Source organism: Canis aureus, chromosome 16 (genome assembly GCF_053574225.1).
Source record: "Canis aureus isolate CA01 chromosome 16, VMU_Caureus_v.1.0, whole genome shotgun sequence".
NCBI lineage: Eukaryota > Metazoa > Chordata > Mammalia > Carnivora > Canidae > Canis > Canis aureus.
This window is the reverse complement of record NC_135626.1, coordinates 59,098,236-59,112,418: the sequence shown is the minus strand read 5'-3', so window position 1 is coordinate 59,112,418 and position 14,183 is coordinate 59,098,236. Positions and strand designations below refer to the sequence as shown.

The window sequence follows — 14,183 nt, the reverse complement described above, 5'->3', positions numbered from 1 at the left end:
GTCCTTGGAGCCCAGGGGCAGTGAGGGACTGGCTGCCCCAGTGGGAGACAGTGGGGGGAGGTCACTGGCCTCATCCCTTCTCTGTGCCTCACCTGCAGCCCTCACCCTGTACCAGGAGCCACCTGGAAGGTTATGCAGAACGATTACTTTATTAGGGGGAGGAGGACCCAGGGTGTCTGAGGTCGGGGGTGGGGAGCACACGGGGGAGCTGGGAGGTAGCCCCTGTACTTTCCTGTTCCTAGCTTCCCCCTGCCCCCTGTTCTGGGGCTGAGGATGAGAAGGGGAATCCCTGACACCTCCATAAGGACCAGGATGCTGTCTGCCCAGAGGGCCCGCCATTGGTTCTTGAGAAGGAGAGAGTCACTGAGGCAGGTCACGGGACACCTGCTGTCCCTGGTTACCAGCCTGGCCCCACCTCCATCACAGCTGGGGATGCAGGAGGTCCGGGGAGCCACACGAGGACCCACTGGAAAGTGCACCACCCGTGCTCTAGCTGGGCAGCCCGGGCCGGGGGAGAAGGGGACATTGGGGATGGGTAGGAACTCCGGCACGTGGCTGTGGGCACCCTGGGGTGGCAGCTGGGTGGGTGGGGTGCCCTGGTCAGCAGCCGCTGTTCCTGCGCAGGGAGATGTGGCCCCGCATGAAGCATTGGAGCTCAGTGAAGGTGAGTGAGCCCAGGGTGATGGCGCACGGGCCCACAAGGTGGAAGCCCAGACTCTGGTAGAAGGGTACCAGTGCATCCTCGCACATGAGCACGGCCCGGCGCACTGCTGGCTGGCTCCCCAGGTGGTACAGGTAGCGCCACATCAGCATGGAGCCCTTGCCTTGCCCCCGGAAAGTGTGGTGCACCGCCAGCACGTGTAGGTGGACGGTGTGGCCCCCCGGCCGGTGCAGCGTCAGCGACTCCTGGGAATGAGCAGGGATGTGAGTCTGGGTCATCTCTGCTGACACCTGCCTCCCACACTACCCCCGCCCGGCTTCCTGAGCACCTCCAAACAGGGTTCCCTTCCCACCCGAGGGGGGTCCCAAAGAGGTGGGTCCTTTTGACCCCGGGGGAGGACCAGAGGGAGAAATTCCAGGCCCTGGACTCCTTGGCCTCCCAAGCCTGGCGGTGGCAGCCTCCCTTTCCAGAGGCTTCCCAGCAGCTGTGCTTCCCAGCCTCATCCTGCCCTCACCTGAGTGAGTCTCTCCTTGTCCCAAAGCGAGCCAATGATGAAGGCCACAAGGCGGCCCTCCTGGAACCAGCCCAGGGACAGCTCTGGACACAGGCTCAGGAAGTGCTTGATCTCGTCCAGATACAGTGGGCAGATGCCCAAGACAGAGATGAAGGCTGCGGAAGGGGGCAGGGCAGGTGACTCCGTGGTCACCACGCCGCTGGCCACTGCACACCAAGCATCTGCTCAGAAGCCCGGGTGGGGTCTCCCACTGCAACTGGCCCTGGATCGAGTACCTCACCTGCTTCCCCTTCACCAGCCGCTTCTGCGAGAAGTACGAGCTGGATCAGGTGCTGCACTGACGCCTGCCCGGCGGGGTTGGGCCCTGCTGCCTGTCTGCAGCACCCCGCCCCCCAGGACCCGCTGCCAGGGCCCAGGCCCTCCCTCCAGCAGGTGAGGCCCGTGGTGACAGTCACAAAGGAGGGCCCCCTGCCTTCCCGCCACTCCCCTGCCCCCCACCCCAACACCCCCGTCCTCTCCCATGAGAAAATGGGATTCAGGGCTGTCCCATCCCCACTTTCCTGAACGGAGAAATGCATGTTCAGTCTGAGACCCCGGGGCCCAGCCCACCAAGGACGGGCTCCTCCCCACGGGGCACCTGCGGCAGAGCGTGTCGGGGTCCAGGCCCTGCGCGGGGCCCGCTCACCTTCACGCTCGATCTCAAACACGCTGGCAGCATCCTCTGGAGTGAGGCAGCGAAACTCGCTGGCGGGAAGCGTGTGGCGCCGCCGGTGGCTCGGGGCCTCCGGGATCTCCGGCTGCAGGTGCGAGGCCTCGGACTCCAGGTGGTGTGCGCTCTGTGTGGACATGCTGGCTGCTGGTGGCTGCCCGGGCCGCCCGGCGGCAGGAGTGGCCTTCGTCACCAAAAAGGGCCTTCCAGCACCTATTGGAGAAGAGCGAGGGTCAGGGGTACGGTCTGCGTCTCCAGTAGAGGCAGGCCAGGGTGATGGTGCACTTGGCCTCTTTTGTAGCCGGACCTGGGGTCGGGCGAGTCCCGGTGTGGATTCTGGGGACTGTGAACGTTAGTGGCCTCTCCCCACCTTTCCCTCTCGGCAGCCCTTCCAAACCTCCAGATCCTAGCCTCACTGGCCTCCAGGTACATCTAGGTCCCAGGAGGTGGTGGGCAGGAGGGGTGGGCAGGGCTCCATGGAGCCTGAGGCACCCCAACACTGCTGCCCAAGGTGGCACGGGTGACCCTGACCACGGCTAACACAACTGCAGGAAGAGTGGGCCGGTTTGTCTCACCCGCCCAGGAGGGGACTTGGGTGTAAAGGGCTGTGGCTCTGGCTTTTTCGGCAGCTTCAGCCGTTGGCCCTGGAAAGACCCTTAATTAAAATGGGTCCTCAAGGAGCCTTCCCATTACTTAGATGGCCTCAGACTGGACCACGCACACGTGGGAAGGGCATGGGGAGATAGGGGAGCCTGAGGGGATGGAGGGGAGCAGGCCTGGAGGGCATCTGAGACTCCTCCTGCCCAGGCCCTGGCTCATCATCTAGGCCCTTATGGCACTTCATCTCTCTCTCCCATATTTGTCTTGCCCTCCCTCCACCGCTTTTCTCCCTATGCCCAGAAGCCCCAAGCAGGGTAGCTCCTGTTCCTAAAGGCTGGGAGCCAGGGGTGGGGGTGGGGCACTTACCAGGAACAGGGGCCCAGTGTTCCCCCCCCTCAGAGCCACTCACCCTGGAGGTCGTCCGCAGGCACAGGAGCCGGGAAAATCGGGACTCTGGGGTGTGTGACTGTTGCAGCAGGTGTCACTGGAGAAAATGTGTTGTTTGCACAGGTTTATAATCCCTGCCCTGCCTCCTTGTTGCACCAGTAGGACAAAGCCAGCAGGGCTGTGCAGCTACATGCCCTGTCCCTGCCTGCTGGTCACACATCAGCATGACATACTAAACACGCAGGGGATTAGAGTGATTGATTGAGGCCCCAGAATCTGGGGGAAGAGCACAGGGCTAAACCTCAGGGGTCCGGCGCTAATCCCTGCTCCAGCTCTGCCGGGCTGGGATAGGCATTCACCCTTTGTGCTCTGGAGGCTTGGACAAGCCCACGTCCAGAGAGTCCTTCCAGCTCCTGCAGCCCGAGAGTGCTACCATTTGTAGCACTTGCAGAGTTACATGAGGTGTTGAGCCTCAGCAAGAATGTCTTTTAATCTGCATGAGAGCCCCACCTAGTATTAACCCCATTTTACAGAGAAGGAAACTGAGGCTCAGAGAGGGCTTAGAGCTTAGACACCCCACCCCCCACCCCCCCAGCAAGTCATTGGAGCAGGAGAGGAAACCCCAGGTATGCCTCCCTGTACCACACTATTCCCCCCGGGGCTGTCAGGCCTAGTGGATTTTCCAAGTGGTGGGTGCACGTCTTCACAGTTCTACCAATCATGAGACTGTGTCCTCAAGTCAGGGTCTACCAAAGTGGGGGGAGCGAGTGAGTGACCCATTGGCCTTCGGAGGGAATGCCCAAATCTGGCTCTGGGTTGCACAGTCTACTAGAGCCCGTGAAGGGATCCCTGGGTGGCGCAGCGGTTTGGCGCCTGCCTTTGGCCCAGGGCGCGATCCTGGAAACCCGGGATTGAATCCCACATCGGGCTCCCGGTGCATGGAGCCTGCTTCTCCCTCTGCCTGTGTCTCTGCCTCTCTCTCTCTCTCTCTGTGTGACTATCATAAAAAAAAAAAAAAACTAGAGCCCGTGAAGACTGGAAAGGCAGGCAGTGTTTAGACCTTTCTGTGTAGACAGAAGCAAGCCACTGATAACCAGCCAAACCATTCAACATCCTGCTCTCATAAATTACCTCCTCCACGCATGTACCCATGCATACCTCTTTCCAGAGCTCTCTGGGGAAAATCCCAAGATCCAGAAGTAAGTCAAATCCTGCTGACCACTATCAGTAGCAGAAACCAACCAGAACAAGCCAAAGGTCCTTGGTGGCCCACGTCCTCCTCCCATCCCCCTGGTATCCTGCTGAGTCTCCCACACCTGCTCCAAGGTACTTAAACCACCCCAGTGCTGTGGCTTCCACTTTGGAAGACTTCAGAGTAGCTGCCAAAGCTAGACTCGCACCCTGGGACCTGCAATCCCACTTGAGCCCTGAAAGAGCTAGAAGGTTCTCCAACTGGAAACAGCCCAAATGACCATCAGCAGGAAGGGACTGCAGAATAGACACAAAGTGGAGGATCATCCAGGCAGGAGAGCAAACGGCCATGAGGACACATGGCATAACCAAGGACCCTTACCCAATGCGACAGGGAATGAAAGAAGTCCCCAAACAAGATTGGTTCTGAGTCCACGGATTCTGTTCTAATCTGTGTGTTGGAGGCAGTGGTGGCCCTAGGGGGCTTCTGGGGTGTTGACAATATAGCATTCAGTTGTGGGTTTTTTTTAAGTTTTATTTATTTATTTGAGAGAGAAATGGAAAGACTCGACTGGTGGGAGGGGCAGAGAGAGAGAGGAAGAAGCAGATTTCCTGCTGAGGAGGGAGCCTCATATGGGGCTTGATTCCAGGACCCTGAGATCAAGACCTGGGTCAAAGGCAGATGCTTAACCAGTTGAGCCACCCAGGGGCCCCTGCTGAGGCATTTCAGAACACTAACGTGTCTGGACACCAGGGAGTCCTCCCCCAGGGGCTGTCCTAAAATTAATCTGATCAGCAGAATGGCCTTAGGACATGTACCTTGTGAATGTTTACTAGATTTAGCAGATAAAAATGCAGGAAGCCTTGTGACATTCAAATTTCTGGTAAACAGGGGATCCCTGGGTGGCTCAGCCGTTTAGCTTGCCTTTGGCCCGGCGGCCGTGATCCTGGGGTCCTGGGATTGGGTCCTGCATGGAGCCTGCTTCTCCCTCTGCCTGTGTCTCTGCCTCTCTCTCTCCCTGTGTTTCTCATGAATGAATAAATAAAATCTTTAAAAAAAAAATTCTGGTAAACAATTTTTTTTAAGATTTTATTTTTAGTTTTTTTTTAAGATTTTATTTATTTATTCATAGAGACACACAGAGAGAGAGAGAGAGAGAGAGAGAGAAGGCAAAGACACAGGCAGGGGGAGAAGCAGGCTCCATGCAGGGAGCCCAATGTGGGACTCGATCCCGGGTCTCCTGGATCACACCCCGGGCTGAAGGCCGCACTAAACCACTGCACCACCGGGGCTGCCCAAGATTTTATTTTTATTTTTTTATTTTTTTTATTTATTATTATTTTTTTTAAGATTTTATTTTTAAATAATCTCTGCATTTAACTTGGGGCTTGAACTCACAACCCTGAGGTCAAGAATCACATGCTCTTCAGACTGAGCCAGCCAGGTGCCCTAAATATTAAAAATAATTTTTTTTTTAATAGAGTTGACATACAATGTTGCATTAGTTTCAGGTGGAAATCAGAATTTTGGATACAGGGGCAGCCCCGGTGGCTCAGCGGTTTAGGGCCGCCTGCAGCCCAGGGTGTGATCCTGGAGACCTGGGATCGAGTTCCACGTCGGGCTCCTTACATGGAGCCTGCTTCTCCCTCTGCCTGTGTCTCTGCCTCTTTCTCTCTCTCTCTCCTCTCTGTGTATTCTCATGAATAAATAAATAAAATCTTTAAAAAAAAAGAATTTTGGATACATAATTTTTTAGTATAAACCTGTCCCAAATATTGCATGGGACAGGCTTATCCTCAAAAAATTATTTGTTGGGCTCCTTGGGGTGCCAAGATGAGGTTGGGAGACAGTGTGGGTCCCAACAGGGGCTCCTGGAGAGAAATGGGCTTCCCTCGGAGGCACAGACTTCTCTCCCAGCACCATCTGACCTGTGTGGCTCTTGGAACACTATCCCAATGGGCAGGTTCTGAGGTCTGTCCAGGTTCAGGGCACAAGAGAAGCGTTCTGTCTATCTGAGAAGCATCACAAGGAACATTGAGGATACTCCCACAGCAGAACCAGAGATGAGTTGTGTATTTGAAATAGAGTCAGTATAATCCAATGTCCCGTGTGGGGATGGTTGGCCCTGAGTGCTTCTTTTTAGATCCCCTTATTGATAGTTTTAATCTCTTTTTTTGTTGTTGTTAAAGATTTTATTTATTTAGTCATTGAGAGACACCCTGAGAGAGGCAGAGACACAGGCAGAGGGAGAAGCAGGCTCCCTGTGGGGAGCCTGATGTGGGACTCGATCCCGGGACCTTGGGATCACGCCCTGAGCCGCAGGCAGACGCTCAGCCGCTGAGCCCCCTCTGTGCCCTACAGTTTAATTCTTCATGCCAGTCTTCTTCCAGCAGCAGCTCCCTTGAAAGGGTCCTGTACGGACCACTGCTCCCCAGCTCTGATTGTGCCCATTGGCCTCCGTACCACTCTTCTCACAGGACGGCTCCCCTTAGGGGTGCCACCCTCGCTCCCTCCAGTCTGGCTTCCTGGTCCACCAGACAATTCCGTGCACGTCTGAATGGCAGCTGTGGGCTGGGCTCCCGTTCCCTCCCATAAGGCTCTCTGGTCCCAAGCAAACCAAGGGCTGTGGCTTGGCTCCTGATTCAGGGCTCCAGAACATTCTATGACAGTTTGGAGCCAGTTGTTCAGGGCACACAGAGATCCCCCCGGAGAGCCGTGTTACCTAACTTCCCACATGTTCCAGCACAGTCTCACCTCTGACCCGGCTGAGCCCCAATCCCACTAAGGATCTGAAGCTTCGGGGATGACAGGAACAGATAGAGCTGTCCTCATGATCCAGTAGACAACAGAGGTCTCGGTATAGGAAGAGTGCTCTGAGCGGCTGCATGTCACTACAGGGAAGCTAAGAAATGTCAACTCTTCGGAGGGAAGGCGACATTAACAAGAAGAAAGGCAAAGATCAAGACATGTCCCAGAATCCAAGGGATGGGACGGTCAGCAGCGTCACATGCAGCCAGAATGGAGAAAAGATCTCAGATGCTCCTAACAAGGAGGCCCTGGTGGCCTTTAAGTCTTTCAGGAGAGAAGGGTGGGTAGGGAGGCCAGATGCAGGGGAGCAGCCTCAAGGAGAGGAAGCAGCGGTCGCAGCAGGGCAGATGCCATCTGTTGAAGATACACTGACCGGTTGGCATGGCTGGGGCCTGGAGAATTCTCCCCGCATCCCCCATCTTCTCCCTCCCTCCCCGACACCCCCACCACCAGCACGGGCGTCCAGCCTGCAGCAACTCTGGCAGCCCGCAGAGCCTGGCATGGTGTGGCAGTGAGCATCCGCCTGGGCCCAGGTGAGCGACGTCCTGGTCCCAGGACCTCTGGGAGCTTCCCACACGGGGCTGCACTTGCTCCTGCCCGCTCCCCTCAATGGGACAACTGCCCAGTTCTCACTGCAGGCCCCAGGGGAGTCCACCTGGAGGAGACTGAAAGGTGGGTCCCCTGGGAGACAGGACCCAGAGACAGTCTGATAATGTTAATGAGACCTCAATTTTCCACACAGAACCATTGAAAGGCCCTAAGGTCAGGGAAGGCCGCTGTCTGTTATGGCATCTGGCCATCTGGCCCTCAGAAATTACCCCCTTCGTGCATGTACCCACACATCTTCTTAGGGGGGAGTCACGTTTTTTGGTGGATTTGAGGGTGACTTATTTCTCTCCACTCCTTCCCTGGACCGAAGACCTGCCCTGCACACCTGGCCCTGAGCACATTTTGCCTGATTGGATTTACGTTTTCAGCCTTAGTCTGTAACAGGCAGGTTCCCCAGCAAACAGAAACCGAGATGGAGGGTTGCAGGCCAGAGGTTCACGGAGGGAGAGCTCTCAGGGGCAGCCCCTGGTGGGGAGCGGGGGCAGGAGGGGGAGCAGCCTTGGGCAGAGGGGGGAGGCAGCCGTGGTGATGCAGTTGCCACAGAGGCCTCAGCCCATCTCACGGGAGCTCAGGAGCCGGGAAGGCCTCAGAGACACCCAGATCGAGGCAGAGGGCAGGCCTTTTTGCCCTGCGTTGACATTGGTTGAGGTGGCTTCCTGAGCTGAGGACAATCCTGTCAGCCAAGGGGTGGGTGCCCTGGATCACTGTCTCCAAGCTGCCAGGAGCTGCCCTAGCGGTGTGTTAGCACCAGCTTCTGGGGTCCTTGCCAGGGTGATAAATCCTGCAGCAGGGAAGAGTGTTCCCAGAACAACACACATGCCTTATCCAACGGAATGTTCTTCCTCTCCTGACCCAGTATCCTTGACTTGGATCTCACATTCTTCCAGCTACTGTCCACACCGTTGGCTTCCCGGGGTAGCCTTTTTCTCCCTGCAGGTGGCCCAGCACATTACCAGCTGAGTTAAGTTGTGATTTATTATTATTTTTAAGTTTTTCATGTATTCATTTGAGACAGAGAGAGATATATATATAGAGAGAGAGCGCGCATGAACCAGGGGAGAGGCAGAGAGAGAGGGAGAAGCAGACCCCCCCGGTGAACAGGGAGTCCCGATGTGGAGCTTGATGGCTTGATCCTGGGACTTGAATTGTGACCAGAGCTGAAGGCAGACGCCCAACCGACTGAGCCCCCCAGTTGCCCCTAAGTTGTGATTTAGGCCAAAGTATTGACCTGGAACAAAGAGGAGAGATGGAGTAGATCCTTGAGGTGCAGGGAGGGTTGGCACATGTCTTACAAGGAGGAGTTTTGTCTTCCAGCAGGGAGAAAGCACTCAACTGTCACAGACGGGTGGGGGGGTTCACACAGGAGGGAGTCACAGGTGGGAGGGTCCAGAAGGCTCAAGGAGAACCCAGCACTGAGTCTAGCAACCCAGATCTCCCCAGATGTCTCAGAGTCGCCCTTCTTCCCAATTCCGGTCCTCCTTGGCATAGCTGGCTCACTGAGGTTGGGGATGCAAACCTCCTCTAGGGCCCTGCTGCCCTTACTAAGCCTGGGATGTGCTTCTCTACTTTTCTCCGTTCCCTAATTTCGGGAGGCAGGGTTTCTTCACACTCTGCCAAGGAGACCCTCTGGCTTTTATACTGAGCCTCTGATTGGTGACCCATCAGCCACAGCTCTTTGCTTTTTCCAGTGTGACTGCTGCCAACAATAGTCATGAGATCCCATAGTCCTTATATGACTGCTCTCCCACATGGTGCAGATGCCTGCGATTGTTCACCACCACCCACATTTGGTGGGTTCACTGCCCACCAAAGTTTTAATGATTGTACCACTGTAGTGTGCGAGGGCCCAGAATATCATACCTCCCACTACTGGTGGGGATCCGCATTAACAGGCTAGCGACCCAGCTCTAAAATCCCATTTAAAGTCTGTTCCCTAGGACCACACTTGGCACTAAATTGTTATGGGTCAGATTCTGCAGGAAATAGACTTAAAGACTCAGATCTGCATGAAGACATTTACTGGAAGTGCCATCAGGGAGCAAGGTCAGCAGAGGTGAGCAGAGGGAGTTTAACCCTCTGGAAGAGGCAGTTCCAGTAGAGACCTCAGCTGATCCCAGGAGAAGCTCTGAAGCTGGGGGGCCCCTCCCAAGTGTCCTGAATGGAGGTGAGAAGGCCAGGCTTTGTTTCTCCTGAAGGACAGTCGTTGGACAGGTGAGGCACCTTCTTTCAGCCAAGAGCAATCCTTGGAAAGGTACCAAAGCTGTGAGCCTCGGCAGCCAGTGCCTGGCAGCTGGGGAAGGGTTCCTAAGATCTGAAGGTGGATTCGGGCTGTGTGCACAGTATCCACTGACGCTCATCCCCCCAACAGGTTTCATAAACCCCTGGGAAATAGAAACCAGGTTGAAAGCGTGGCATGTGCCCCCCAGAGTAGGTGTTCTGGCAACTATGTCTTGATTCTTCTGTTGAGGAGGATGCCATTTAACTTCTTGACTTCCTGTGGATTTATTTTGAAGCCTCATTTGCATAGATAGGTTGGCTTCACTGCAGGGCTGAGTGGAGCCCCATCTTTATTTGAGGTTCAAGATCTGATATGTTACACAGGCAGTTTCCTCGGGAAGCTTCCAGAGTTTTCTGGAATGAAGGTGTCAAAGGCAGGGAGGGATCGCCACCTCCTGGAGAAAGAGGGGACCTACGGCTCCCTGAGCTTCTGGAGCCCTGCTGGCCAACAGAAAGGTCATAGGAGAACCATATGTGATGTTTTTCGATTTTGTAGAAGCCACATGAAAAAGAACCAAAAGAAACAGGTGAACTTGATTTTATTTTTTAAATTTTTTTAGGTGAACTTGATTTTAATAGTATATTTTATTTAACCTAATACATATAAAGTATTGCCATTTCAACAATATAAAATTAAGATATTTTAGATTCTTTTTTTTTTTTTTTTTTGCAAACAAACCTTCAAAGTTCAGTGTATATTTTATACTTACAACCCATGTCAATTCAGACTAGCCGCATTTTAAGCACTCAAGAGCTAAATGTGGTTAGGGGTTACCACAACGGGCAGCACAGATCTAGAGGCTGAAGGAGGAGACGACAATGAGAAAGTGTGTGTGTGTGTGCGCGTGCACATGCTTATGAGTGTGTGTGTGCACGTGTGGGGATGAGTGTGCATGTGTGGCATATGTGTCTGTTCCTCTCCATATCTAGGAAACACAGAGAACAGGGGACTTGAGGAAAGGCAGAGTGTCCCTGAGACCTGCTGACACATTCAGGGCCATTGGGAGACATTGGCTGGTTTTGTTCAATCACTCAACCAAAGTCTTTGGATATACTAGGTGTCAGACCTGTGCTGGATGCTGGGCACTAAGATGGAGAAGGGTGTCATAGAAGGGAATAAATAACCACACAGGGGTTACCAGGAAAGTGGAGGGATAAAGCAGGGGAGCGGGGTGCTTGGAGGACGTCATAGATATGAAGGCCCAATCTAGGTTTCGTGAGATGAAAAGAAATTTTTTAGGTAAAAATAGGAGTTGAAGTTGAGGCATAAAATCTTCCCGGCAGATGGCGAGCACGTGAAAGGGCACCAGGCACCAATGATTAGGGTCCTGAAGGAAGCGGCCGAGGTCCGAGCATGGAGCATGTGTGCAGGGTGCAGAGCTGGGGGACAGGGTTAGAGGTAGTAGAGGGGATCGATTCCAGAAGGACTACCTGTGTCATCCTCTGGTGGTTCCAGGAGAGCCACAGAGAGATGGCAAGCCAAGAAGCCGGATGATCAGGTTTGCATTTTCAACCTCCCTGGGAACAAGGTGGTGGATGGATTAGGCGGTGGGGGGTACGGTAAGGAGGCCACAGCCTCGGTGTGGGGGGTGTAGGTGAGAGATGGGGATGAACTCATACCAGCAGGTAAAATTCATCACTAACTGAACAGGCCCAAGCAAAGCACTCTATATTGACCATGCCAGTTAAATTCTCAACAGCCCCAAGAAGTAGGTACTATTATGACTCCTATTTCACAGAAAGGAAACTGAGTCTCAGAGAAGTGAAATAGCTTGCCCAGGGTCACAGAGCGAGTCAGTGGTAGAACAGGCTTCAAACCCAGGTCCGTCCGATCCTGGAAACCCACTCCTAGCCATGGCATCACGGCACCACGGCACCACCTTAACTCCCCGTGGAGCGGCCCCCAGTGGAGCTGCCTTGGACCTGGGGGATGTGGAAAGAGGGTAAAGGGGCCATGACTTGGGTTTTGATCGCATGTGGAGCTGAACATCAAGGGTTAACCCTCAAGTGGCACACTTGGCACCCAGGTAAGTGATGCTGCCATCAACCTGGATGAGGATTCTGGAAGAAGAAATGGGTTTGGTGGAGACGGGTTTGTGATATTTGGCTGGTCATCCGGGAAGTACCCATGAGTTGGTGCCGAGGAGAAGGCCCCGGCCTGGCGAGCTGGGACTTGGTGGTGAAGAGGGTGGCATGGCTGAGTGACAGCAGCCTTACTGTTCTTCAGGTTGGTCCAGTGCATCTGCTGTCCCTGGTCCCTGTATCCAAAGGAAGGAGGGAAACAGGGTGAATCTGCCAAACCTGGGCTCTCACTCATTGCTCAACCTTTTCAGTGGTGCCCCCAGTACAAAGTTTTTTGCCCTGAAGATTGCAACCTTTTCTGAGTCAGGAGTGAGAATGGCCAAGGGCTGGCTCATCTGGCTCCTGATCCTGACTGCACTGCAGAGTGATCCTGGGCCAATCCCACGATTCTCCCAGGGCATCAACACAAAAGGGGAAGGCTCCAGGGGCAAGAAGGACCCCTGTAATTCCAAAAGCCCATGAGTCTTGAGCAACCCCCAGCTGGAGCCTCAGGCAGGGGGATTACTCCAGATAGCGACGGGGGGGTGCAGGCGGGCTCCCCAGGGTAACCCCCCTCCCACTCCATGTTCCTAGCTGAAGACTCCAGTGCTGAAGTCACCCTGGAGCCTCCAAACACGCACTCCAGGGTAAAAGGAGTTCTCTGGGCTCCTCTGGATTCTCTCATACAGGGAAACTTGGAGAGGCCAAGTACGCTGAGGCTCCCCCGTTGGGCAGTGTGAGGCCTGAGGCCCATGCACACTTTTTAACCCAGTGGCCGGTTAAGATAGGGATAAGACAGGGCCTGCTTCCCACAGATCAGTTGATCTTGCTGCCAGCTCTCTTGCCTCCTGTCCCCTGGCAGCCCCTTCGCAGGGGGAGGGGCCAGACTGGCTCAGTTTCTTGCAGGCATGTTTGTAAATAAGCAAAATTCCCCTGAGAAGATTCTCTATTCCCCAAGAAGGGCTGGGTGTTGGGGCCATGAGAGGAGGGCTTTCTCCACTGCGGGATGAAGGGTTTTTCTGTTTTTGTTTTTGTGGTTTTTTTTCATTTGGCAATTAGGAAAATAAAAACTAAGCCAATGCTCCCATCGTAGCTCACGCCACTCACCAGCTTGGGTGTGCAGACTGTGGTTAGGGGCTCGGGGACTGGGAAGGGGTCAAGCCTCAAACCTGAACTGGAGTATCTAAGGTGTGAGTAAGGTGGGGAGGAATGTACCGAGCTTCTTCTAAAAGGACTCTGATGCAGCTCAAACTGGGGATGACAGAAAAGGCTGAGAGACAGCTGGGGCAGCTCCTTGGCTGTATGGGGAGAGGAGGATGGGAAACTGACCAAATGGAAGGACAGGAACCTTGCCCCCCCCCCCCCGATATGGTACATCACTGAGCACCGAGACTGTACCAGGCACTGTACTAGGCATGGGAGTGACACACATACTTAGGACATGATCCACATGCTCAAAAGGGGTTTAGTTAGTAAGGGAGAGATTAGCTTTGAAACCAAGGGCTCTTACCTACAACCTAGCACTTTCCTGGGTGGGGGTGGGAAGGAGGCCTCACAGCATGGGAAGGAGACTTCACAAAAGGGGGGCTCATACTTGCTCTCTCACAGAGGACTAATCCATGTAAAGCACTTAGTATAGTACCTGGTATTAAATTACAGCTCAATAACTGGTAGCTATTATTAGCCATTATTACAAGAAGCCACAGAATAAACATGGCACATCTTCCTGGAGTGCCAATTTTACTCAACGATTAGGGAGGAAGGACATTCTTTTTATATTAAAATGAACACAGGCATAAGCTGGAGTAGAGTGCAAAACTCTCCTGGATTTCTGACATCCAAGATTTTGGGCCCGCATTGCCCTGCCCCTTCTGCCTACTTGCTCACCCTCTCCCTCTATCCTTTGAGAGACACAAGAACTAGAAAAGCCCCTGCACTTGGAGTCAGGGAAACTGGATTCCAACTTGGCTCTGCAGGTTACTACGTTGTGACCTTAAGCACTGAATTCCTGGACCCTGTTTCCTCACTAATAAGATGGGGTTACGTACACCTATATCTAGGCTGGCTCAGTCTGCGTAGCCCTGTGAATCCTGATCTTGGGGTTATGAGTTCAAGCCCCATATGGGGCCTAGAGCTTACTTTAATAAAAAAGAAAGAAAGGAAGGAATAAAGAAAAAAAATTCTAAACCTATATCCACGATTATGATAATACATGTGAATGTGCCCGGCACAGCACCTGGTCAATAATAGGTGATCAATAAATGTTAGGAGCTTGGGCTAAAGGGGCATGGTAGGTGCAAGAGAAGCTATGTTATTGATGTTAAGCCTGCCAAGTCTTTATGGGGAGTGGGGAACTGAGTCCTCC

The 14,183-nt window shown here is 53.9% G+C and overlaps 1 protein-coding gene across 1 annotated transcript; it reads right to left on the bottom strand.

Annotated features, from left to right (window-relative positions):
* Positions 1-114: 114 nt before the first annotated feature.
* AANAT (aralkylamine N-acetyltransferase) lies at positions 115-7,182 on the bottom strand. The gene is made up of 5 exons (XM_077854349.1): positions 6,818-7,182; positions 2,894-2,968; positions 1,861-2,097; positions 1,176-1,330; positions 115-906 (listed from the first exon to the last, which is right to left on the bottom strand). The coding sequence occupies exons 1-5, from the start codon at positions 6,948-6,950 to the stop codon at positions 601-603; spliced, it is 906 nt and encodes a 301-aa protein (XP_077710475.1). The 5' UTR covers positions 6,951-7,182; the 3' UTR covers positions 115-600.
* Between the last annotated feature and the right edge of the window lie 7,001 nt (positions 7,183-14,183).

Excerpts from the sequence above, each read along its gene's own strand:
- AANAT (XM_077854349.1), bottom strand. The coding sequence starts at position 6,950 with ATGCAGCCGCTCAGAGCACTCTTCCTATACCGAGACCTCTGTTGTCTA. Across the intron at positions 2,098-2,893 it reads GCCTGCGGACGACCTCCAGG|GTGCTGGAAGGCCCTTTTTG; the intron begins GTGAGTGGCTCT and ends CTTCTCCAATAG. Across the intron at positions 907-1,175 it reads ACAAGGAGAGACTCACTCAG|GAGTCGCTGACGCTGCACCG; the intron begins GTGAGGGCAGGA and ends GCTCATTCCCAG.